The sequence below is a fragment of the Eurytemora carolleeae genome, unplaced genomic scaffold (assembly GCF_000591075.1).
Source record: "Eurytemora carolleeae unplaced genomic scaffold, Eaff_2.0 scaffold178, whole genome shotgun sequence".
NCBI lineage: Eukaryota > Metazoa > Arthropoda > Copepoda > Calanoida > Temoridae > Eurytemora > Eurytemora carolleeae.
The window spans coordinates 119620-146457 of record NW_019396294.1 but is presented as its reverse complement, the minus strand read 5'-3'; the positions used below and the strand labels follow the sequence as shown (position 1 = coordinate 146457).

Sequence of the window (26838 nt, the reverse complement as noted above, 5' to 3'; positions counted from 1 at the left end):
TTCTTGTCCCTATTCTGCTTTTATTCTTGTCCCTATTCTGATTTTTTTCTTGTCCCTATTCTGCTTTTATTCTAGTCCCTATTCTGATTTTTGTATTGTCAGTATTCTGATTTTTGTCTTGTCCCTATTTTGATTTTTGTCTTGTCCCTATTCTGATTTTTGTCTTGTCCTTATTCTGATTTTATTCTTGTCTTTATTCTGATTTCTGTATTGTGCCTATTCTGAATTTTGTATTGTCCCTTTTCTGTTTTTTTTTCTCTTGTCCTTATTCTGATTTTTGTCTTGTACCTATTCTGATTTTTGTCTTGTCCTTATTCTGATTTTTAGTCTTGTCTCTATTCTGATTTTTGTTCAGTCCTTCTTTCGATTTTTTGTCCTTAAAATGAATCAAAATTTACCTTTGCTGCTTCTTTCGTTTTCCTGGAGGGGCGGACACTGGCCTGAATACTTTCCTAAACAATATTTTTGTCAAGATTTATTTGTGTAAATTGGAGAAATTAATCTAATCTACTTTCCAAAGGAGAAAACCTAGCAAGAAAGCCTCCAGCCCTTCATAGCAATCCTCGATTCACAACGGTATCCTTAAAACCTTTGCTTGATCAATAATGTGGAAGATATTGTCGTTTTTCTAAGCTTAAAAGTGTATAATTCTGTTAATTCCTATTTATTTTGCTGAAGTCACTTTTATAGTGAACCTACAATAGAAAATAATGAGTTTTAAAATAATTAATATTGATATCTTATTTATACTTGATCAGAGCTGGGAACTTTTGAATTGTAGATATCAGGGTTAATGCTTGATCCACTTTTTTTCTTACGCTAGATTAAATAAATCTTGTTCTACTCTTGTTATTAATCTCCAGATTAATTAACCGATCGGGATTAAGGATATCCCATTCAAAAGTTTTGACCTCAGACAAAACTTTTCATGGTAACCGTTGACATTGCCTTTCCATAACAGGTTACTTGAAATTACGCGTACGCGTACTCTTTTAGGTGCACTTCTGCAGTATTAAAAGTACATTTCTGAATTTCTGCTGAGCTATAGATTTTTTAATCAAAATGCCATTACACTTTCTTCAATACTACTAGTGGGTACATTTTTTGAAGATCAATAGAAAAAACCAGATAATTATTATATGATTGTTTACAAACCTTGGAACCACTGCTGTCATGGCTGTTAGATCTAGCTTCCCTCTGCTGTAAGCGAGACAGCGGAGATGCTTTTGCTTTCGCCAAACCTCCTAAAATTAAGAATTAGTTACGAAAAAAATATTTAACATAAAAATTTAACGTTGAGAGGCTGGCTGGGATCATATTCACAATTGCAAAAAAAACTAAAATGTCTTAATATCTCTTTTTGGAAAAGAATAGTTTAAATAAAAATATTCCAGGGGTTTGTAATTTTAATAATTACCCACCCCCATGGGGGGGGGGGGATTTTTCGATAATATGAGGGGAATAATAAAAAAATTGGAAATCAAAAGGCAAGTTGTCTCCTACTTTTTGATACTTACCACCTAATTTTTTTTATTTTTCTTAGAAAATTCATTTGTTTTCTTCAATTCAGCGAATAAAACCTTTCAAAAAAATTCTCCGATCGCGCGCAAACGTACCTTAACTATAGGGAGGGATGGATAGAAATCAAATCAAAGGGGGGGGGGGGAGTGATCTATAAGACTTTTTTAAAATTTTTATTTTAAGGCATTCTTATTATTACCACCTTCAGATTTCCTCGTATTAGGTCTCTGACTGGATTCACGAGATGAGGCTTCCTCATCCGCATCCGCCTCAGATTCACTTTTATCAACTTTACTCCGCCGTCCACCTTTATCCTCCGGTTCGTCCACCTCCGACGAACTATCGTCCGAGGACTCAGATTCGTCTTTCTGTTTGGCAATACCACGAGCCCGGGCACGCTGACCGCGATCAGATTCATTCTTTGCGCTGGCCTGAAAAATAATTGGTTAGAAAATGTTTTAAATCATGAAGAAACCAGAGCTCGCGATTTAAAAACTTCGACTCGAGTCGTAATTCCTTAAACCCGACTTTTAGACCCAATCTTAGACCCAACTCTGACGACAGCTTGTGTCACGAGATTGACAGCTGCAAGATCTTCGGCTCGACCCAATGAAAAGAAAATTGACCTTGGTTGGTTTTAGTGGAGATAAGGCTCAATGTTGCGTCTTGTTCTCATAAAAATCCGGAATGCGCCAATTCCTACCATGAAAATCCGCCAAATAGAATATCAAACCGGTTTTTGAACTCAACTCCGTTAAAAATAAGATGCAGCTTGAATCCGAAAGCTCAAGCCGTAAATAAGGCCCAATGACAGCTTAGACCCGAGCCGCATTTTCCCGAATTTTTTAAATCGCCGACTCAGAATAAATAATATAAGAGACCTTTCTATCTATCCTAACATCTAGGTTAAGACAAATAAATAGTCACGTTGGATTGTACTTTTTCACCCTTTAATCTAAAAAAAATATTAAAATGTTTTCGGCTGACCTTGGAATTTGGAGAGGCGGTTTCCGCTTTCGACCTCGTTTGTCGCTTCTCCGCCGTCCTCTCGACAGAGGACGCACTGTCCCTTGACTGGGCTCGACTCAGTCCTCCCGTCTCCACCTGGTCCTTCTTCAATCCGTCCTTCTTCCTCCCTACAGGAGTAGACGTCCCGCTCTCTACCTTCTTCTTCTCCTTCACGTTCTTCTTCGCGACAGACTTCCTCGCGACACCGTTCTTATCGACCTCGGGATCCCTCTTGTCCTCGTCGCTTTCACCGAAAGAATCGTCGCTAGTTGCCGCAGTACTTGTAACGGTAACCTAAATAATGAACAATCTTTATATATAAGATTTTAACAAACATAATTCTTATTTTTCTTGAAGTAAATGTATATTATACAAAGTTGAGAAAAGATGATAAAAACCTGAATTACAAACATAAAAAAAATGTTATTTATTGTTTTTTTTTGCTTTTTTTTTAACAAATTATGACAAATTGAGTTGGCAATTGACTGAACAGATGACGCTTGACTGTCCTAGCTGGTGCTGATTTACCAATATTGCGCTTTATTTACCAAAATGGCTCCTGTTTTAACTGTATGGAGCCTAATTGACCAAAATGGCGCAAAATAGACCAAGATGGCGCCCGATTTAACTATATGGCGCCTTATTAACCCTTATAGCGTCTGATAAACCTATGTGGCTCCTGATTTATCTATATGGCGCCTAATTAACCTATATAGCGTCTGAATGACCAAAATGGCGCCTGATTAACCAATCTGGCTCCTGATTAACCTAAATGGCGCCTGAAGAATCTATGTGGCGTCTGATTGACCTATATGGCGCCTGATTGACCTCTATGGCGCTTGATTAACCTAAAAGGCGCCTGAATGACCAAGATGGCGTCTATTCGACTCACCTGATTAAAAAAGTCTAGTTCTGGTGGAAGATGTTCAGTTCCTCGGAGACAAAGAAAAGTTAAGAAGTCTTCTGTCTTAGGACGTTCACCCTTCGCCAACACAGTTGGACCTGTACATACAACAATATTATATTTGTACATACAACAATATTATATCTGTACATACAACAATATTATATTTGTACATACAACAATATCATATTTGTACATACAACATTATTATATTTGTACATAACAATATCAGATCAGATAAGTCTGTATTTATCAAATTTAATAATTTTCATTGAAGAAAGGTTTTCCATCGAGTGTACTGGAATTTAAGAAGAATACAAAGTATTATATCGGCTTTATGATTCCTTTTACATATATTACATTAAAACATACAAATTAGAATAATAATAGAAGAGTTGGGATTAGATTAAAGATTAAAGAGAAGGGATTAAATAAGGGAGTAAGGATTAGAAAAAGGATTAAAGAAGTGGGATTAGAATAAGGATTAAAGAAATGGAATTAAAATAATAGAGTTAGGATTAGAATAAGGATTAAAGAAGTGGGATTAGAATAAGGATTAAAGAAGTGGGATTGGAATAAGGACTTAAGAGTTAGAATTAGAATAAAGATTTAAGATTAGATTAAGGACTCATGAGTTGGGAATATATTATGGACTCAAGAGGTAGGAATAGAATAAGGATTAAAGAGATGGGATTAAATTAGAGAGCTAGGATTAGAATAAAGATTTAAGAAGGGGGATTAGAGAGTTAGGATTGAAATAAGCAATTTCAGGAATCCAACCTGATGAACTTGAAGAACTAGAAGATTCATTATCTCTAGGTCTGACTCTAAACTAACTTGATGATATTGAAGAACTAGAAGATCCATTATCTCTAGGTCTGACTCTAAACTAACCTGATAAACTTGAAGAACTAGAAGATCCATCATCTCTAGTTCTGACTCTAAACTAACCTGATGAACTTGAAGAACTAGAAGATCCATTATCTCTAGGTCTGACTCTGAACTCCTTGATGGGACTGACGTGGGGGCTCAGACCCCCGGCACCCTGGGCAAACTTACGCTGAGCGTGCACACGAGATCTGAAACACATTTTACCAATTATTAAAAAGTAACTCCAACAAATAGGGTCAGTCCAAGGAACACTTTTTGGACCCCCCCCCCCCTCACATCAATTTTGGTCATTGATCAGATTTTAACTTTTTCTAAATCTATTTTTTACTATTTTAGGGATAGGTTGGATAATGGATTGGGACAAGTTCTGAGCCGAGCGCTGCAGCTATTACAAACTAAGGGGGGCTCGGGTGAGTGTTGTGGCTAGAACAAACTAAGAGGGGCTTGGGCGAGTGCCGCAGCAAGGACAGGGGCCAAGCGCCGCAACAAGAGGGCAGGTTGCTGCGGCTACATATCCATCTTTGACAATATGTTACAAATAAGCTCAATGTACAAAATTGATGCGAAGAAGCAGGGGGGGGATTACCCAAAATCGTTTCAAACGTTATTCTTAGTTTATAAAATATAGGGTAATTTCCTAGAGAACGATTTTTGGACCTCTCTTATCAATTTTGTACATGGATCTTACAGAAAGTGCCTTAACTTAACCTAACCCGTGGCCGCAGCGCTAGGCCCCCTAGCCGCAGCGCTCGGCCCAGATAATGTCTTAACCTAACCTAACCCTAAACAATAATAAATGAATACTAACTTACAAACTTCGTCATGTACAAAATTGATAGGAGGGGGTTCAAAAATCGTTCAATAGGACAGACCCCACTGTTTTCCATATTATGCATTTATTAAGGACAAATAATCAATTTTATAAACTGAATAATTTTTAAATTTATAGTCATTTTCCAAAAAGAATTAAATACGCATTTGCGTAAGTTTATCAGGAATAGAATAAGTAAATATACTTTGTTTACCTTTTAGATTCGTCTTGTGCTTTTTCTTTCGATAATCCGAGAGAATTCCTGGTTCGCTTCGGTTTCTCCTCTCCTCCTCCTTCCCCCAACCCCATTTTATAATAAATATTTACCCTCCGCTAAACATACTAAATCACGAAAAACTTTCTCACTCGCGGATTTGTATTTTTTTTTCAAAACAAACGCCAGGCGGCGGCCATTGTTTCTGTATTGGGATTTTGTAAAACCGGTTTAAGCCGGGGGATAAAGACTGGGAACAGACAAGACGACATTATCATGAGAATATTGAGATTTGGGAACAGAGCTTCGGACATTAAACCTTCTTAAAAAGGAATTATAGTTTTGAAGGAAATAAAAGTAAAAGTCAATGTTTGACAAAAACAAAATAATTTAACAAAACTAAAAAGAAATACAAATTTTTCAAGTTCTAATTCCAAAAGTTTAATTCCACGGGAAAGCTGGAATTATTTGAAAAAGAAAGCAAAATTGAAAACATATATATTTAGTTTATACACAGGAGCACTGACCTGCAGCTGGCTAGCTGCTCATTTATTATTATTCTTAAACAATGTATGCATCGAGTGACATTGCAATTTAAGACAACTGCATCTTTTACAGCTTTTAAAACTGTAGATTGTAGATAAAACCTTTTCATTAAATAGTGCGTTTAAATAGTGGATAGGGTATTTATTAATTGCATGGTGAACATCATAAGAGTATAAAAATTCTGATTTTAAGCGCATATTTTACAAGCTTGGTAGAGTGATAGCATAATTTTTAATAGGTCTTTGAAAATGATTTGCAAGAAAATGTTTTCCATCTCTCCATTTCCCAGAGTGTACTTTGTTTGTTGTCAATTTAAACAACACATATATATATATATATATATATATACCATTATAAACGTATAATCTATATAATCAACCCTGGTGTGATTTTGCTGAGATCAAGTGTTTTTTAAAAGAAATTTATTATAATTCTGATAAGATTGTATTATAGTTTAAGTATAATTATAGAATTATAAAATTGTATATTTGAAAACGAACAAATTCTGAATAGGTTATTTTGTGTTACATATAACATATTGCATAGTTATTGTATCTAAAGTGATAACTAGAAAACTCTGAAATAGAAAGACGACTTTATGACAATACTTAGGTGTATTTGATGTTGTTACAAAGCAAACAGTTTAGACACTTATTAAATGAATAAATTAGTGAAATGGGTCTGTTTACTATGAACGATTGCTATGTCTCACTCTCATTGCTCATTTGGACAATTTAAAGTCCTATAACTTAAGTCTAAAAGTCGTTTTTCTATTCCAGAACTGTATCAGTTTTATGATAATATAGGCAATAATATTTAACAAAAATAAGAAGAATTTAAGCTGAAAATTGAAACTTTATTGAAAAAAACAATTCTCTGATATACATATTATAAACAACAATTATAAATTAATGAAAGAAAAAGAGTGAGATCTGCACTGCATTTTGTTAGACCATCTTTTTATCTCACCATCTTAGACCATCTTCGAGTTCTTTTAGATTCCGTATTACCACATGAAGTTCTTGTTGCAAGATTTCAATACGACGAGCTATATTAATCAATAAATCTAATAAAGTCATATTAAAAAAAACTTGTGGGAAAAATCCTGATTTCTCTTCACCTAAAAAGTCCTGAAGTACTATTGATTATTTCAAAAAAATCTTTTTCCTTTTACGGTATAATTGCATGCATAAAAGTCTCATAAAAAATGTCATTGTATTGTACAATAAGCACTTTTGTAAATTGAAAGGGGCAAAAAAGGTATTAACGACAGGGGCGTAGTGGGGGGGGGGGTGGCCCCTAAACATGCAACCCCTAGGTCCCCCTTAGACATACATGCCCCCCTAGAGCCAGAGGCAGGCCCTAATATATTAAACTTACATATATATTCTTTTCTTAGCAATTTACAATGTCACAATTTGTCCATTTTATGATAAATTATCAAATTCTTTTCTTTCTAGTACCTTAATCTTATTTACAATTTATTTTCGCGGGGTTTCATTTAGAATATATAGATAATCTCTCAGAGCAAGATGTTTGGCACAGAGTTTTATTTTAATTAATATATATAATCTATATGAAACACACCTGCACCGGGCCTATTTATTGGTTAGGGAATATTTATAAAGGAAAATTTGAGAACATTTTTTATCAACACAAAGCGCCACAAAATACAGATTTAGGTATCGTTAAAAAGCCAGTGTAATCAAGTCATGATATAATAATTATTGATTTATATGATATATTACAAACAATTAAAAATGTATTTTCTAAAAGTTTTTTGTTTTTTTTTCTATTAGATTTTATAATGGTATGATTGGTAATTATGGTCAGATGACTCATGTCAAGTATAGGTTAATATAGCTTTTAAACTTTCCATTTTAAGGGGGTTGCACAAAAAAAATTTCGGCGCGCTTATGCGCAACAAAAGTGCACCCCCCCCCCAAGCTAAACCTCCACTACGCCCCTAATAAATGATTTGTTCTAAAAAAAACCATTTGGCACTGTTAGGTCATATCTTTGCACTGTACAACATTGTATTGCACGTACACGGAAATATATTTTTGCGATTTTTTACATTTAATTCTTTTTATAATGTGTTTTTTTATGAATATCCGAAAAAGTTCACAGTAAAAAGATTATGAATTTTTCACAAGAATTTTTTTTCAAAGAAATAGTATTAATTGATTTTAGACATTTTACAAAAACTTTAGTTCAATCCAGACTAGAAAAAGTCTTAAGCCAACATACTCTTATGATTTTGTGACCTTGTAGCTCCTCTATAGTTTATATTTTACGCTCAAGTTTAAGAAACTCGCATTTGGTTGCCTATTAGAGCCTGACAACCATGCCCTTCTACATGGCTTTTCGGAAATAGGAGCTATATGATTAAAAACATATCCTATTTTGATCCAACATGAAATTCGCTTTAACTTTACAGGGTTTCTCCTTAAACATGAAATCATATGCAATACGTATCAAATTTATGTAATGAACATTAAAAAAATATAATATAAGGAAAATGCTGAAATATACTGAAATCAGTATATACGGAAAAATATTCATCTTAACTAACTGTCAAATTTAAGATAAGAACATTTAGGGTGCAGGACAAATTGCGGGCTATACTCCATGGTTTACTAAATTAAAAAAATTGTTTTATATTTATTTAGGAAATGATGTTTAACGTCTCAAAGTATTACTCAATTTTTAAAAGCACTAAAAATGCCTTATATAACTTTTCCTGTTTGAGCATAATTTTCTTTTATCATACATTGGATATAACTTTGTTTTTATGCATGATAGATTTTAATAAGCTGAACAAGAATATTCATTATAATAATGTTCTTTTTTTATCCTTAACAAATTTTTTTCAAAGTAAGAAATCCTAATGATAATCTAATTTATGTTTGCAACAACATGGATGATTAAAAAGTTCTTATCTCCAAAGAAAAAAGCTGAATTTTGACAAAATTTTCAAACTATGATGCGGAAGCCATGAGTATGTATAAAACCTTTTTTTCACAATAAATGTGGAACTAACATCTACTTTTTTACTCTACAAAGGTTTGGTCCATCACTATCACTGAATTTTAAAACAATATTCTATATTTGTCAAATATTAATAATCTTGGACAAACAATTACAAACAATCTATTTATACTTTGCTTGTCTGGTTGTCTGTCCGCTTGTATCCAATAGACGTCTATACAGCTAAACCAATCGGGCCCAAAATTTGTGTGGGACCTCACATAACCCCTGGGAACTTGGGAAGGTTTATGCTCAGAGTTACAAAAAGGTGTCTCCAAAAGTTTTTGATTTTCGAAAAATTTTGAAAATCCACGAAAAAATATTATTGAAACCGTAAACTTTTTTGTTATTGTTTAATATTTTACAAAGAAAGATGCTCACAAATAGAGCCACAATAAAAAGTTGATTAGCCCGAAAAGCCTAGTATTGTACACGAAAAGTGTTAGTTTTACCTTATTTATTATTTGTCAAAAAACATTTTGTAACCAAAGCAAACTTTAAGTTATACAATAATTTAAAAACTATTAAAAAACACTGCACTCACATTTTAAATTGCGTGTTGACGATGGACCAAAACATAGCGAAAAATAAAGTAGATGCTAGTTCCACATTTAAAAAGAAATATTTCGGTCTGGGTTGACCCTCGTCAGTTCTTGAGATTGTTTCTGTCATAAAGTTTCAAAGCAAACACACAACCACACACACACACATACACACACACATTACACTTTCAGAAGATTAGTTAAATTTAATATTTAGGTCTTGTTCCCAGATTAAAAAATAGGATAAAGTCCCAGCGAGCTGGGAAAAGGCGCGAACTGTTAAATCAGTGTGACGAGGGGGGGGGGGGGCCATGCGACCATGAACCCCTCAAAACCCTGTTCGAACCCCTCGGAACCCTGTTCGAACCCCTCTAAAGACATCCCTTTTTTATTGGAATTCTTTGTTCTATTTTTTACTCATTATTAAAAATTTCACATCTATGAGAAGTTTTGAAAAAATTAGCAAGAAGCACTTTTATTTTCATAATTTTTAGCCTGTTAGAAATAACTGTGAAAAAATTACGATAATTACATACGTTTTAATTTTTCCATAAAATCATAAAAACATTATTTGAATAAACAAGTATTGATTCATTTTAGGTTCGTATTTTAAATCACACGCCCACTTTCTTCAGCTTTTTTTCTAGGTTCAAAATGTTCATGCGAGCTCTTCTTTAATTTTATGCATCAAAATTTTTCGAGTAATTTCGCATTCAACATTTTCCAGTTTTTCTTCTAAATTTATAACCACTTGTTTTGATTTTCTTAAATTTTTCCGACTGTTTTCTACTTTTTCATTCAGTACGCTCAACATGTTTTTATTTTCTTTAGGATCATTATTAGATTCTTGAACTTTTAAAAGATTTTCAATTTCAGCAAGATCAGATTCCAATGATGAAATAATTTGTCCAGTGGGCTTCTTCATATTAGCATATCCATAGATTAAACCCAAAACAAATAATATTGCCATAAAGATGAAGAGTTCCATCTTGACTGATAATCTGTTAATTATCTTTTTGCTCTCAGATATCTACCTATAACTATTTTCTTAATCATTCAGATTATTTTTATCTATATTTTCATGTTGCCTTATCTTATGACATCATAAATATTATGTAAGCAGATTGAAATTAATGCAAAATTTAGAAACCTTTTAGAAATAGCATTGAAACATTTTCAACAATATTTTATTTAAACTTAGTAATGTTCTTTTACACTATTTTTGAGATCTTTAATATATCTTTTTAATATTTTTTGTTTTGGTACGGCTTTGATATGTTTTATGATGATATGTTTAATGATGATATGTTTAATGATGATATGTTTTATTATGATATGTTTTATGATGATGTGTTTTATGATGATATGTTTAATGATGATATGTTTTATTATGATATGTTTTATGATGATGTGTTTTATGATGATATGTTTTATGGTGATATGCTTTATTATGATATGTTTTATTATGATATGTTTTATGATGATATATTTTATGATGATATGTTTTGTGATGATATGTTTTATGATGATATGTTTTGTGATGATATGTTTTGTAAGGATATGTGTTTTATGATGATATGTTTAATGATGATGTGTTTAATGATGATATATTTAATGATGATATATTTTATGATGATATGTTTTATGATGATATGTTTTGTAAGGATATGTGTTTTATGATGATATGTATGATATGTTTTGTTATGACATGTTTAATAATGATATGTTTTGTGATGATATGCTTTGTAATGATATGTTTTATGGTGATATGTTTCATGAGGATATTTTTCTTGAGCTGATATGTTTCATGAGGATATGTTTTGTGCTGATATGTTTTACAGTGTAGAACTTTATTTTCCAGATTTAAAGATGGGAGAAAAGGCTGAACCTACCGGGATTAAATATCCTCCTTCAGAATTCAGTCAAAAATATTCAAGGTCAAATTTTTTGGTTTACTTTTAGTTTTAAACGTTCTGTATATGTGTTCAAGAAAAGTGGAAGAAATCCAACGTATAGAAATCGCTACGTATAGCAACAAGGCGTATTTTCCGGGAGAACATTTTTTATATTTTTGAGAAATTAAATTATCAGTGTTAAGTAGATATAATTTTCATAAAATCCCTTTATTTAAATGGTAACACGGAATTTTATGAAATCATATCAACATTACTGGAGAACTTTTTTTATATTTCTGAGAAATTGTTTTTGTAAAAATAAAACTGTACATATAATTTTCATAAAATAGGTTTTTTTAATAGTAACATGCAATTTTATGTAACCATATTATTATTCATTTATGTTGTCAATACATAGTAAAATCTGTGGGAACCTTAAACACAATAGAAAGCAGTACAAATGTACATATTTATAGTTAGTTGTATGTGTCTAGGGTATGTTAAAAAATAGAAATAATGATAATGAAAAGCTACAATTTTATACAAAAACGTTTAATTTCTCAGAAATATAAATAAATTCTCCCGGAAAATACGCCTTGTTGCTATACCTAGCGATTTCTATAATGCTTGACGCCGACAAATAATATTTTTAAATCAAGTAAGGTTTTTGACGTTCTCTTTCTGACTTTGATGGAACGGGAGTTAAATAAGTTTTTTTAAACCGATTAAGGTTTAATCGTTATCATTGTAACTCATCTAAAAAACGTTTACAGTCTCTTTAAACTGTTAATTGTGAAGGATCCTGGCTCCGAACGGAGTCCTGGTGTCTCCGGAGAAAATGTTCGGAGAAGGGAAACCCTTCGGTCCAGAGATAGAGGAGAAAACAAAACTTGCTTTCAAGGTTTAAACAATTTTTATCTTGAGTTTTTGTCATATTCCCCTGGGCCAAGGTTGTACAGGGTGTCCCAATAAACATGGGAATTCAGTGACGAATTTAATATCGTCTTTTTAAAGAATTCTTTGATTTAGGATAGTGAAACCTACTAAGAAAGCTGTTATCTGTAAGAGTTTCGTCTGCTATGTTCACATTTTGTTTGTTTATGTTTTGACTGCATACGGTTGTACTTAGTAAAACAAGAAAATTGCAGTATACAAACAGAGTAAACTTGTCCGTCTTCATTGCTCATCGATCTTGCGGAGACATTTTAGACACATCTTTACAGTCTTTTACCCTTTACATAAAATAAACTCTAGCAGACATAATAATATTATGGCTTTTGAAATTAGGTATTACAATGCTAATTCATAACAAAGACGATATCGAATTCGTCACTGAATTCCCATGTTTTTTTGGGACACCCTGTATAATAAGGTTGAATACTCTAGATGCACTCCAATGTACGGAAAATGTCATCTTTTAAGATAGATAGATAAAAACCTGATATGAAATCACTCTCGCCTCTTTAATCACTAATCAGTGACGTGATATTAGGTTCATATCTATCTATCTTAGGAGACGACATTTTCCATACATTGAAGTGCATCGTGAATAACCAACCTTATTTTACAACCTTGCCCTGGACTAACAAGGCTAAATCAAGATGTAATCGGTTACATAAATTTGAATGCAATCGAGTTTTGGTCTATATTTTTGTTCAGACCAGAGAGTAATACCNGATTCCCCCGCCCCAGCCTGTTTAGGGTAAAGAGCTCCAGGTCGTTATCGTTGTTTCATCTTTTGTGGTATAACCCTGCATGCACTGTCATGTTTATGATAGAGAGTTGAAGAGAAGAAAAAATAAAAATGTTTAAAATAAGAATGTTTTAAGTTAAATTCATGCCCTAAAAACTTAATATTTTTAACATAACTTTTTGCTAATAAGTTGAAAACCTACAAATTTGAAAACATAGAGAAAAGAATATATATTAGAGGGGAATTTAGACAATCTCTCGGTATGATTTTTTTCAGTCCCTTTCAGCCTAAAAGGGAGTTCAAAGTGTACAAATCATGTAAATGTTCACAAATTATATGCAGTTGATTAATACAGTACATTAATACAGTATGTTCCCTAGACTATCCATTTCAATTTCGAATTTTTTAAAGCTGTTAAATAAACTTTATAATGAATTAGGTGAATAAAAAACATCGTTTGGTTTATAGTTATAACGGAAAATCATCGTTTTCAAAGTGAAAGGCATAAAGTCTATATATGTGAAATGATCATTAGTCAATTTTGAAACCAGCCTATTTTATAATTTGATTTTCTATTAATACTAATTTTAGATTTTCCATAAAATAATGTTCCAGGGCCCAAAAGTGAAGTACACCTGCAGTATGGAAACAGTACAACAAAATGGCCGTTTTACACTTTTTTCGAGTAAATTCCCCTCTAATATATATTCTATTCTCTATGTTTGAAAATTGTCAATTGTTTGCAGTCTACATCCTCGAATTCTCTTTGAATAAAGAAAGAAAATCTAAAAATTGGTCAATTCCATAAAATCCCCCTTAGAAATACGATCACTCTATATATATACAAGTGTACAGCGTTAGATACGAAAACATATCGTGATGTATTCAACCGACCACTCTATTAATTAATTAGTAGGGAGGTCGGTTGTGTACATCTAATGAGCTAAGCTTTACCTCTTCCTTTTTATTACTCTATGGTTCAGACCTTCTCATTTCTGAAAATTTTTCACCTTTGAGGAGTTTAGAGAAAATCAGCTATAAGCTTGTCTGAACTACTCAAAACTTGTGCCTATTTTTTTCAGCTGTTTAAGAAAATAAGAAACTCTTTTCATCTATAATTAAACAAATAAATTGTTATTCAGTGATAACCAGAAAACTCTGGAATAGAAGGACGACTTTTAGAATCAAGTTTTAACTTTAAAAAGTTCAATAACCATGAAACACAGCAATTGTGCAGTGTAAACAGGCCCATTTCACAAAAAAAGTAATTTTAGAAGTGTCTGGTAAAACTATTTGCTTTCTAGTATTGCTATAATGTAGTCTTCCTATTCCATTTTTTTCTGGTTATCACTGTATCTTTACCAGAATGTTTGTTTTAAATATACTTTATAAAAAAAAAGTTAAAATAACGAACATTTTGATGACAAAAATGTTTAGGTGACTCTGAAGAAACTTGATAAATTAAACCCAATCACTGAACAAAATAAACATATTCTAAAGAACGAGAAGATTGACCAGGTAAAAGCTATAAAAACTACTAACATCATATATAAAATATTCTAGAAAATACCTTGATAATTGTCTGCTCCTAATGGTGGATATCTATATAATAGCTCTTTTCTTTTCTATTTAAGTTATAGAGTATATAGCTGTACAAAGGTTGGACCGAATGGGCTGAAATATTTTGAGGGAACCCTTGAATGCCCCGGGGGTAACATAGACTAAAAAAATATGATTTTTTCCAAAATTAGATTTTAAAAAATACCATGAGGAACGCCGGGCACTTCAGCTAGTTAAATACATGAGATTTTACCACTATATCTAATTTTATAATCCTTATCTTTTTAACCCAACGTCGTAGATCTTAGATGTGTCAAAGTATACATTCTATTTGATTAAAAAATCTAACTTTGAATTATCAAACATTTACACCATCAGGTTGCAAAGAACCGGGATTAGAATATTTGAGTTTAAGGCAAAACCTCATTTTCTTTTGTTTATTAATTATTAGTATTATTATTATTATTTTTAATATTATTATTGTAAATATTTTGCTATATTGTAGATAGTTGAATGTTTCCCCGGCGCGCTACCGAAGAATTTACCGGAAATTCTGGGGAAAACCACGTGGGGTCGACCCCCACAGGAAGTCAAGGACTGGAAGGACTGGTGGAACTGCCACAAAGACGTGAGTTTAAATTTAGATTAAACTCAAAGACGTGAGTATAAGTTAAGATAAAACACAAAGACGCGAGTTTTAGTTTAGATTAAACACAAAGACGTGAGTTTAAGTTTAGATTAAACACAAAGACGAGAATTTAAGTTTAGATAAAACACAAAGACGTGAGTCTTAGTTTAGAAATAACACAAAGACGCGAGTTTAAGTTCAGATAAAATACAAAGACGTGAGTTTAGGTTTGGATAAAACACAAAGACGTGAGTTTAAGTTTGAATAAAACACAAAGACGTGAGTTTAAGTTTAGATAAAACACAAAGACGCGAGTTTAAGTTCAGATAAAACACAAAGACGGGAATATTAGTTCATATATAACACAAAGACGTGAGTTTAAGTTTAGATAAAACACAAAGACGTAAGTTTAAGTTTAGATAAAACACAAAGACGTGAGTTTAAGTTTAGATAAAACACAAAGACGTGAGTTTAAGTTTAGATAAAACACAAAGACGTGAGTTTAAGCTTAGATAAAACACAAAGACGTGAATTTTAGTTCAGACATAACACAAAGACGTTAGATTTTGTTTAGATATAACACAAAGACGTGAGTTTAAGTTCAGATAAAATACAAAGACGTGAGTTTAAGTTCAGATATAACACAAAGACGCAAGTATAATTTCAATAGATTTTACACAAAGACATTATTTAAGTTGAAATATAAAACAAAGACGCAAGTTTAAGTCAAGGACTGGAAGGACTGGTAGAACTGCCACAAAGACGTGAGTTAAAATTTTATTATGAAAAAAGATACAAATTTTTAAAACATGAAGGCTCACTTAACATTGTCTAATGCTGTAATAAGTTAGCTCGGATATAATTTGATGAATTTGAGCCAAGTTGCTAAGCTACCTATCACCGGTTCAAATCTTGAATCACCTATTCAAAATCAAAGATTAAGGATGATTTGAATCGGTGATTTAGATTTTCTCGGCGCTATAGGCAGTTTAGCCACCTCTCCACTTCATAAAGCTCGGCCCCTGAGCCGGCGATTTAAAAAATTCAAGAAAATACGACTCGGGTCTAAGCTGTTGTTGAGCCTTATTTACGGCTCGGGCTTTCGAATTTAAGTTGCATCTATTTTTCAACAGAATTTAGTTCATAAAACCGGTTTAATGTTGTATTTGGCGGATTTTCATAGTTAATTGTGAACTCATTTAAATTTAAATTTTATAATTATTGTTGAATTTAATTTTCGAATTTTAATCTTTTAAATGCAAAATATGCAGATTTTATTGAAGCCCCTAAATAGACAAAAGTAATGAAATTTATCGAATTAACTTTACAATTATGAAATAAACATTTTATTTCAAATATTTAGATCGTTTTATGTAAGAATTTCTTGTTCTGTAAAAGATTAATTTTTAAATATATCAAATAACAATTTTTTTTAAATACAGTGAAAACCAGAAAACTATGGAACAGCAGTGTGCACAGACCATTTCACTGAAAAGGGGATTTTTAAGCTATGTAGATACATGGTAAACCTATGTTTTTGCTTTTAATTGATTGATTGAAATATTTGGTTTGGTTTATATTCCAAAATCTCTGTAAGTTCAAAAAACTTATCAAATAATTGATTAGTTGGTTGATTAAAATATTTGGTTTGGTTTAGATTCTAAAATCCCTGGATGTTCAAACTGGTCCTATCAAACAATTGATTGATTGATTGATTGATTGATTAAAATATTTGGTTTGGTTTAGGTTCTAAAAGCCCTGGAGATTCAAACTGGTCTCATCAAACAATGGTGGAAGTATATAGACAGGTGGGGAAAAATATAATTTTACAAAAATTGTTTTTCTTATAAAACTTTTAAATCATTCATACTGAAAATGTCAATCTTGAAAATTGATAAAAAATTTAAAATTCATGAAAGACGACAGAGGGGCCCATAAAACTGTAGAATAGAAAGACGACATTTACGCAATTCTATGCGTATTTAATGTCCTTATGTATGAATTCCATGTTCATAGAATGGCCAAACAGCTGGATCTATTGGGCTGACATTTTTTGTGGACACGTTCATGGGTAGCCTGGGGGAAAAAATTCACAGTTTTTCTTAACATTTTTTTTCTTGAAATTTTTTTTTAACATTCTTTTTTTTCACGGGCAACACCGGTCTCTTCAGCTAGTATCTATTAAAGCTGTAATAGTTAACTATAAAATTGAAAATGTTTTACAATGTTTAAGAAAATATATAAAATATATTCTTATCATGCAACGGTTAAATTTTTATCAACTCTGGATTATAGAAGATAAAAAATACGTTTATAGAAATACAATTTTAGAATTGAAATTAATTATTTATTTCATCTGGGCACAAACGTCAGATTTTTTAAGGAGCTCAAATTGTGAAAAACTTTTTCGTTCTGGGGCGTAATTACAGTAATTTGTCCAGGGGGGGGTCCTGAAACCCCCGTAGAAATCATAGTTTTCACTAATCCAGGAGGGGGGACTGAGTCCTCATTGCCCCCCCCCCTGTATACGTCTTCTTGTGTAGAGCCTATCCAGGAGATGAGGAAATACTTGAAAGTTTAAAAAGATTGATTTCCGGAGTTATTACACATCCGCTCACCATAGGAAAGGTAAAAACTATTTGCTCGCCTTGAACAGTGGCGCAACTTGCACTTTTGTGAGGGGGGGGGGGCGAAATTTAATTTTGAGGGGCTGGGTGGGGGGTGTAGGGTGGCAAGCTCTGTATTTTTGATGTAAAAAAACAGCATTTTTTAATCGTCGAGAGGTTGGCTCTGTGTTCAATAATATTCCTAACTCTGAAAATAACCATGCCATGTTCTTGTGTTAAAAAAATATTTACTTCCAACAGCTTTAAAATGGACGCGCCGAAAAAATTCTGTTATAATGTCTTTTCATGTATTTCTTAGTGTCTGTTAGTCCCTGGCATAGTCATATTGACTATTTATTTAAAGTCCCCTATTACAGTCTACAGCAATTTTTTGTAAATTATCCACTAGCTAAATTTGTCCACTATATAGTCCCTTAATCGTAGGTCTGTGCAGTCCTAAGTAATAAATAGTTCCTGGTAGTACTTGACTATATTTCGTCTGATCATAATTCATAATAGTCTTTCTGTCCCATTAAGGGGCTTATCCGGCTGTTTTCCTCTTATTGTCTGCAAAAGTCCTAATAGTCCGATATAATCCTTATTATATTTCTTGTTTATCTTCTTAGATTGTCAGGTTTTGTGTAACATTATATGTATTGTAATACCTTTGAGAAGTAACATATATACAGGTTTTTTGAGAAGATAAATTAAGACTGACTTTCTTTTTATAAGACGAAAACGAGAAAATAGTTAGAAATTCATAATAGAAATGATTCGTGAAGCGCTAAGGAAAAATGTTGGTATTTTTTTCATGATCATGCTGGAGTCAAGTGAGCCGGGGGGCAAGAGAGGGTGAAATATGCTAAGGGGGGGGGGCAAAACTCTGTTCGCCCCTCCCCCTATTTGCGCTACTGTTTTTTATTCTTATAAGATTTGTATTGTATGAACTTTAAAGTGTAATGAAGATCTGAATTTACTTCGGATTAGAAAGTTCGCGTTTGTAAAATGTGTTTTTAATCTTTTTGATGATTTTAGGTGATTTCTACCCATGTTGGGAAGAAAGGAAAAGACAAGGCCAAGTCTATTCATATGGTTGGAACAGACCGACCTGAGGTATAGGGCTTTTCGAATGTCGTCTTTTCTTTTCGCAGCATCTAGACGGAATTTCAAGTGACATGTTCGATTCCCAAAAGCTTTGTCTGAAAACGCTAAGAATAAATGAGATATTCACGATATTCACCATCGTTTATTTTCAATTCTGGCTTCTCTATAAATTGACTTGCGCATTTCTGCTTCAGAATTTAACAACAATAGCAAAACGATAATATCTTTCTTATTATTGGTAAGATGAAGGCCCTTGTTTAAATGAAGATCACTGGAAATAACAACTATATAGTCCTTTAAAAAAAAATCTTTTAACATTATCTATGTATGATTACAGTACAGTACAGTACAGTACAGCACAGTACAGTACAGTATAGTGTACAGTACAGTACAGTACAGTACAGTACAGTACAGTACAGTACAGTACAGTACAGTACGGTACAGTACAGTACAGTACAGTACAGTACAGTACAGACTTTTCCCAAATTGGACCAATTTTTATCAAAATATTTGTTTTCTTAAATTTTCGATTGATAAAAATCTTTTTTTATGATTTCTAAAGATTAATAACTATTAAAAATTTATTTTTGTTTTTGTTTTTATCCGAACATCATGACAGTTTTTATCTATAAATCTATAAATCTATAAATCAATAATTTCAATGTTTAATTATTTAATTAACTATGTTTAGGCCACGATGATTTATTCTGGATTTTTCACTGAGGAAGAAACCAGATAGTTTAAAATGTTGAATATTAACTGATTACTTACCTCAATTCCTAAATATTTGCAACCCGGTATATTTTTGATCTACAGTGTATTTAAATTCTTAAAACATTTTATCATTTAAAAAAATCGGATTGAAGACCTTGATAGAAAATGAAAATCGGTTTAGTAAATTGTTAGTTAAAACCATTGGCCAAACCATTCCTCTCCTGAAAATTGCATGCATATTTTTTTAAGATGTCTTAATCTCCAATCTTCAAGGATAATATAGGAATGATCGATTCCTGTGTAATTTTCAACGATAAAAAATATTGAAAATAAAACTATGAATGGTTTAAAGATTCTGGCCGTCAATCCAACCAACCCGATAAAGCTGACCCTTGTAAGTCCTGACCCAGCTAACCAGCAGCTAGCACAGGTTTAACTTTCAATATTGTAAAATTATGAAAATCAAAAATATTTATTATTTTATTTTAGGATTGTTCCCCTTCTTCTCCTATGCTGATCCATCAGAGATGTAAACTTACAGCTTGGGATGGATTATATCATGATTTCTGGGATAGGTGGGTTCATTGATCATTGTCATGGTCATTGTCATGGTCATTGTCATGGTCATTGTCATGGTCATTGTCATGGTCATTGTCATGGTCATTGTCATGGTCATTGTCATGGTCATTGTCATGGTCATTGTCATGGTCATTGTCATGGTCATTGTCATGGTCATTGTCATGGTCATTGTCATGGTCATTGTCATGGTCATTGTCATGGTCATTGTCATGGTCATTGTCATGGTCATTGTCATGGTCANATGGTCATGGTCATGGTCATGGTCATGGTCATGGTCATGGTCATGGTCATGGTCATGGTCATGGTCATGGTCATTGTCATAGTCAAGTTTAATGTTTAAAATCAAATTAAAAGTTCAAGTTTTACACTATTTTTCTCCAGGTTTGTAGAAAAGAAGAAGGTTGAGAAACCTGATGTAGTTCTTGGGATTCATCCTGGCCTTCACGCAGAGGTAGGAGATCCTAGATCATAGATCATAGATCGTAAATCATAGATCCTAGATCCTAGATCATAGGACATAGATTGAAGCTAATGAACTAAACCATTTCTAGAATATTGACAAAAAGCTAACAAAAATGTTTATATAGTTTTATTCTAAAAAAAGTTTATTGCAGGGTGTTTATGAGTTCTGGGAACCAACTCTTGAGCTTCTCTTGGATCAGAATATAGTTACAGTTTTTACATTCTTTAGCAGGTACAGGGTGTCCCACGAAACATGACAGTTGATGAATAGTTTAGAACGTCGTCTTCCACATAATAGATTAGATTTTAAAAAATTTTGCTGTTTAGTTTGTTAAAAAAATCTTTTACTCCAATATATTTTAATTTGAGATCAATTTCACTATAAAATAACTGCCATATAATATTTATTATTATTCTCTTTGATATCAAACAACTTAACATATTATGGAAGAAGACATATTTAAATATTCACCAACTGTCATGTTTCATGGAACACCCTGTATGTACAGTGTAAACTAATGTGCTGTACTATGTACATTGTACATGCACCGTGTACCTTAATTAGGGTCCAGCTATCTGTGTAAATAGCCATACAAGCTAAAAACAGCTATTTTTTTATCAGATATTTTAATTAAAAGAATAATTAAAATAAAAAAATGATAATTTTGAATAAATATAAGAAATTTGGTTTGATGAATTTGTTTTTACATTTTAACTTTTTTAAGGGAAGAAAGTTCCAAACCGTGAATTGGTCCAAACCCGACACTCCTAATTTGTTTAAGCAAGTGCTGCAGTAAAAATAACATTCCTATGCTTTTAAATAAAATGGTCAAGCAAGGCTATCATTTTTGGCAAAAAAATTTACACTCTAGTCTAGAAAAAAATGGATATGTTTCTACTTTTGGTACTTTTGGAACATTTCGATGCAAATTCACAACTTGAATTGTGTCAAATATTAGAGTAGAGTGATTATAATATTTTAGTGTAGTTGACACACATCCTTATCTATCATTCCATTGTTAAACAAATATTATGTTAGTTGGGAGTTCCATGTTGAAATACTGGCTTCCTTTGTATATTATTATCTTTATTTACAATTCCACTAGGTGTCTCTTCTGCATTATTGCAAATATAAAAAAATAACAACATTATATTTAGAAATCACGCAATAAACTTCTAATTTATTTATAAATGAAAAAGAAAGAATTAGAGGTTAATTTTAAAAATATATTTTTAATATAAATTTAGGAATTAGCATGAAAACAAATCTTTTCTAGATATATATATGTTAGCTTTGAAGAAGTCTTTTCCTTTCTCAGTCTGGTTTTCCCATTTAGTTTCCTTTTTTTTATACCCGCACAGCGGTTTAAAGTTTGATTACTTGCCACCAAATCTGCTTTCCACAAACTCAAATTTTCAAATCTCTTTATGTTGGAAATCTGATGGCAAAAACTTATGAAATTTCAAACTTTGACAATTTGTTTTAGCAAAATGAATTCTTAGTTGGAAATGATCACTACATGATTTTGAGAAATTTCACAGATTGGAATCAATTATACACAATCAGTTTTTTTTCAATTTCGTAACAAACATGCTTTCCAATCAAGAATTAAGACAACACAAAACAATGTAAAACAATATGCCCCCCCCCCCCAATTTTACACCGCTCTGAAACTAATGATTTTTCGTAATTCAATATCAATTTAGGCATAGACAGTACACTAAATATTCAATATTTCCGTGTGTTCATTCACAATAAACCTGAGGCAGAAGCCCAAAGGAGTTACACGTTGTCGGCGTATAACAGGCTCTCTATCTGTCTTTGTTCTACGCCAACTACACGTAACTCCAGCGTTATTGTAAACGAAGCACACAGAAATTTTGCAAAGACGAAATTTAGTGTCCTATCTGTTATTTAATTAATCTATGAATTTAGGGAAGAGTATGAGTCCTCGTTACTAAGGTTTGATGACCTTTTCGTCAAATATATTTCAAAGGTTTGTCATTTACTGAATAATCTTTATAGTTTTCCGGATGTACAAGGTGTCCCACGAAATATGACAGTTGGTGAAAAGTTTTGAATGTCTTCTTCCACAGTATGTATTAGATATTAAAGACTTTTTGTAGTTTATTTCTTTTAAAAAAAGTTTAACCTGTGAAATCAATTTTACTATAGCATAACCGTCTTATAAAAAATGTTATTAGTCTCTTTAGTACAGTGAAACCCTTAATAACGAATACATCGAAAGAATTCATCAAATGTCGTATTCTTTTACTTTCTGATAATGAAATGTTGCAGATATTTAGTTTTTTTAATTAATGATTATATGAAACTCTTTGAAACTGTTCCTGCATATTCATGGCTATTTATTTATTTTCGCAAATACTGAAATTTACAAAATATAGTATAAAACTCATTGAAAAATTGTCAAGACGACATTTGAAAAATTTGTCCGATGTATTCGTTATTAAGGGTTTCACTGTTTTAAAAAACTTATCAAATTATGGGAGAAGACATTTTAAATCTATTTACCAATTTTAATGTTCGTGGGACACCCTGTATGTTACTCATTGAATGATTATTTTTTGCATTTCTTTCGTTGATTTTATATTTTTTAAGCAATTTATTAAATTTTAAGTGATATTTTTCAAACTTTTAGGATATTCGATATTTTCGGTTATATTTTATATTTTAAATTTTAAGTTATTGTAGAAATAAAAAAAAAATGTCGGCTTAAAAATAATAATAATCATGCTATCATATTATCTTTATATTGTTATATATTTTTGATACTATCCAATTACATTCTTAAAGATATCTTCCTTTTTATTTTACATGCTTTCCAAATCAGTATTCTTCAATTCTTACAGAAACTGCTGAGTAGATTTTTCAAAGAAAGAAAAAAATATGGTTTATGGTTTTGCGTAAATAAATGATAAAAATTCTTTACTACGGAAATAAAAACTCTTTTCATGTTTATAGTTTTTTTTAGACCTTTTCACAACATTATTTTAATTGTGAACTTCTGTATTTCAAAAAATGCCATACACGATTAACAACAACTCATTGCCCTACAGATTATGTGTGTAAGCTACTGGTAAAACTTAATAAAAAAATATTGCTTAAATATCGTCTTCCAATTCCAGAGTTTAATGGATCCCACTGTAAGATATATTATGTGTCCCTCTATGCAAAGATGTCCATGCCCACTTAACAACAGTACACTTTGTCTGACCAAGACTTGTGCATTTCTATTGCAGAATATATTCAGGAATTTTCAGATTTAACAAAGTTTCTAAACCCAGAAAAACGACAATATTTTCCACATGTTTGAACCGACGAAGGTTTCAAGAGTACCGTTGTAAATCGGGCATTGCCATCTTTGAGTCACTCTGGGTCACTTAAAATTACGCTAACGCTAATTAAAGGAATCTAATCTGTTTGGTTCTCAACACTTGAAGCAAACTCCTCATAATCCTGAACTAATGTGGGCCAGTAATATGTATTCAGTCGCATTTCAGGGCAGGTCAGGCAATAGCAATAGACAATAGACGATAGACGATAGACGATAGACAATAGACAAAAGACAATAGACAATAGACAGTAGACAATAGACAATAGACAATAGACAATAGACAATAGACAATAGACAATAGACAATAGACAATAGACAATAGACAATAAACAATAAACAATAGACAATAGATAATAGACAATAGGCAATAGGCAATAGACAATAGACAATAGACAATGGATAATAGACAATAGACAATAGACAATAGACAATGGACAATAGACAATAGACAATAGACAATAGACAATAGACGATAGACGATAGATGATAGACAATAGACAATAGACATTAGACAAAGACAATAGACAATAGACAGTAGACAATAGACAATAGAAAATAGACAATAGACAATAGACAATAGACAATAGTCAATAGACGATAGACGATAGACGATAGACAATAGACAATAGACAATAGACAATAGACAACAGACAACAGACAATAGACAACAGACAACAGACAATAGACAACAGACAATAGACACTAAAGAACCAAAGTTGACGATAATTAAGATAGCTGAGACAAAATAATTTTTTTTTCATTTGTTTAGGACCGTTGACATGAAAACTCTAACTCTGATCGAGTAATCAATCAATAAATCAATCAATCAATGAATGAATCAATCAATATCAGAAATCTTTAATAACTGAAACTTTTGTGTTTAATGTATTCTCTAATTCCTTTTCTATAAAACTAAAATAAATGATTTTATCGGCACTTGGTGGCTTGGCTATATAGATAGATAGTTAGATCCAAGGTTATAATGCAAGGAAAGTTATTGCAGAGGTGTACGCATCTTTTGTACTGCAGTGTACGTCACTGGGCGGTAATGTAAACACAAGACATATGTCACAGCCTGACATGGGATACATCTTTCACATAAAAAGTCAATGAAATATTTTGGTCATAGGAAACTAGTATGGGAATTATCAATAGTATCTAAATTTAATGCTTTTAACCTCCTCGGATTCTAACGAACACTAATGCATCTATTCTTGTTTACAAATTCCGCTCAGAGAGAACTGGTTTCAAAATGTACATAGAGTATGCACAACTGCCATTAACTTTCCTTGCATTATAACCTTGATCTATTTGGTCTTCAATTTCTTTAACAAATGACTGCTCACCCCCCCCCCTCCCAAGAAATTTAACCAGGGTTGAACTAGAACAATATTTTCCAGGCCGGGGAGGGGGGGGGGGGTTGATAATTGAAAGATGTCGAAATTAAAAAAACAAATGAAAGAGACTATAGAAGTTGCCCCCTCTTTATAGTTATGCCCTATATTTTTCCAGGGGAGGGGATGTCCCCCACCCCAATTTTTCCAGGGGGACGACCCCCCCCCCTCCCTTAAACCCCCTCTGGTTGAACTCCGAAGAACTGTAGATAAGCTGCGACAAATCTCTGACTGAATACTTATTGGTTGAGAGGGGGTAGTTTACTACACTTCATCCAGTCATAAATCATAGTTTAAATATTTAATGAAGATTTTGAGCCCCCCCCCCCCTCCCACCCGTTCTCCACAGATAAACCTCTAGGAGCTAAGAACTTTTGAAGAAACCAAGCTGATTCAGTTTTGCTATAACTGATTTACTGATCTCTCATTGATCAAAAGCTTTAACCTTATCTGAGTAACAAGAAAAAGGTAAAAAAGGTATAAATCCACAGAATCCACATATTACTGTTACTGAAACTTATCATAATTTTTGCTCAGAAAAGACTTTAAAGATACTGTTAAAAACAGGCATGTAATGATACAACTCTTTAAATGTAGGTTTACTCAAATAGATTGTCAAGTACAGGGTGTCCAACGCAACATGACAGTTGGTGAATAGTTTTAAATGTCTTCTTCCATAATATGTTAAGTTCTTTGATACAATAGAGATTAATTATCATTAATTAGAAATAAAACATGGCAGTTATTTTTCAGTAAAATTTATTTGAAAGTAAAATTAATTTGAAAGTAAAATATATTTGAGTAAAAGATTGTGTTAACGAATTAAACTGCACAAAATCTTTAATATATAATGTAATATATGGGAAAAAACATTTAAAATCATTCACTAATTGTCATGTTTCGTGGGACACCCTGTACAATAGATGGCAACAGAAAAATCGTCCAACTGCGCACAACGTCACAAGTGTCAAAAGTAAAAAAGTTAAAAACTAGTAAATATGATTTTCAAGATTCAGCTTAGATAAATAACGTCTTTGTAGGAATACTTAAAAAACTTCAGATATCCCAAAATCTATTAAATAGAAAGACAACTCAAATTACATAGAGTATATACTATATACTTGTGAACCATATTCCTAAAATTACCCTGTTGTAAGGTCGTCTCTGACAAACTGTAACTTCGTTGAACCCTCTGTCCACTTACCAAACCAAACATTTCCAAGGCTTCCGTGTAAATAAAAACAAAAACCTCATGGAGCGAATAAAACTTAAAGTGCATTAAAAGAACCAATTTAAACATAATTTCAGTGAATCATTTGCAAATAAACAGTGAAATTACTTTAACCAGATAAATATTTATTTCAGAAGAATTAAATTGCT

General features: G+C 32.1%; 2 protein-coding genes across 2 annotated transcripts in view; one reads left to right on the top strand and one right to left on the bottom strand.

The window, feature by feature from the left end:
- Positions 1-5563, bottom strand: part of LOC111700374 (uncharacterized) — a 23564-nt gene extending 18001 nt beyond the window's left edge. Inside the window, exons 1-7 of the mRNA XM_023471262.1 lie at positions 5350-5563; positions 4385-4512; positions 3422-3531; positions 2509-2823; positions 1724-1952; positions 1156-1244; positions 399-452 (exon numbers count right to left, since the gene is read on the bottom strand). Coding sequence (XP_023327030.1) covers positions 399-452; positions 1156-1244; positions 1724-1952; positions 2509-2823; positions 3422-3531; positions 4385-4512; positions 5350-5444 — 1020 coding nt within the window. The 5' untranslated portion in view covers positions 5445-5563. The remainder of the gene's footprint in view (positions 1-398; positions 453-1155; positions 1245-1723; positions 1953-2508; positions 2824-3421; positions 3532-4384; positions 4513-5349) is intronic.
- Positions 5564-11332: 5769 nt separating this feature from the next.
- Positions 11333-25000, top strand: LOC111700363 (putative protein MSS51 homolog, mitochondrial). Its single transcript, XM_023471245.1, has 15 exons — positions 11333-11404; positions 12161-12263; positions 14493-14573; positions 15121-15243; positions 16990-17051; positions 17787-17871; positions 18885-18962; positions 19645-19677; positions 20020-20097; positions 20157-20242; positions 20628-20697; positions 20861-20940; positions 22645-22705; positions 24138-24235; positions 24834-25000. The coding sequence occupies exons 1-15, from the start codon at positions 11337-11339 to the stop codon at positions 24868-24870; spliced, it is 1143 nt and encodes a 380-aa protein (XP_023327013.1). The 5' UTR covers positions 11333-11336; the 3' UTR covers positions 24871-25000.
- The last annotated feature ends 1838 nt before the right edge of the window (positions 25001-26838 follow it).

Bases quoted from the DNA above. Each gene is read 5' to 3' on its own strand.
- LOC111700363 (XM_023471245.1), top strand. From the start codon at position 11,337: ATGGGAGAAAAGGCTGAACCTACCGGGATTAAATATCCTCCTTCAGAA. The intron at 11,405-12,160 runs GTCAAATTTTTT...TTAATTGTGAAG, and splicing joins TTCAGTCAAAAATATTCAAG to GATCCTGGCTCCGAACGGAG. The intron at 12,264-14,492 runs GTTTAAACAATT...AAAAATGTTTAG, and splicing joins AAACAAAACTTGCTTTCAAG to GTGACTCTGAAGAAACTTGA.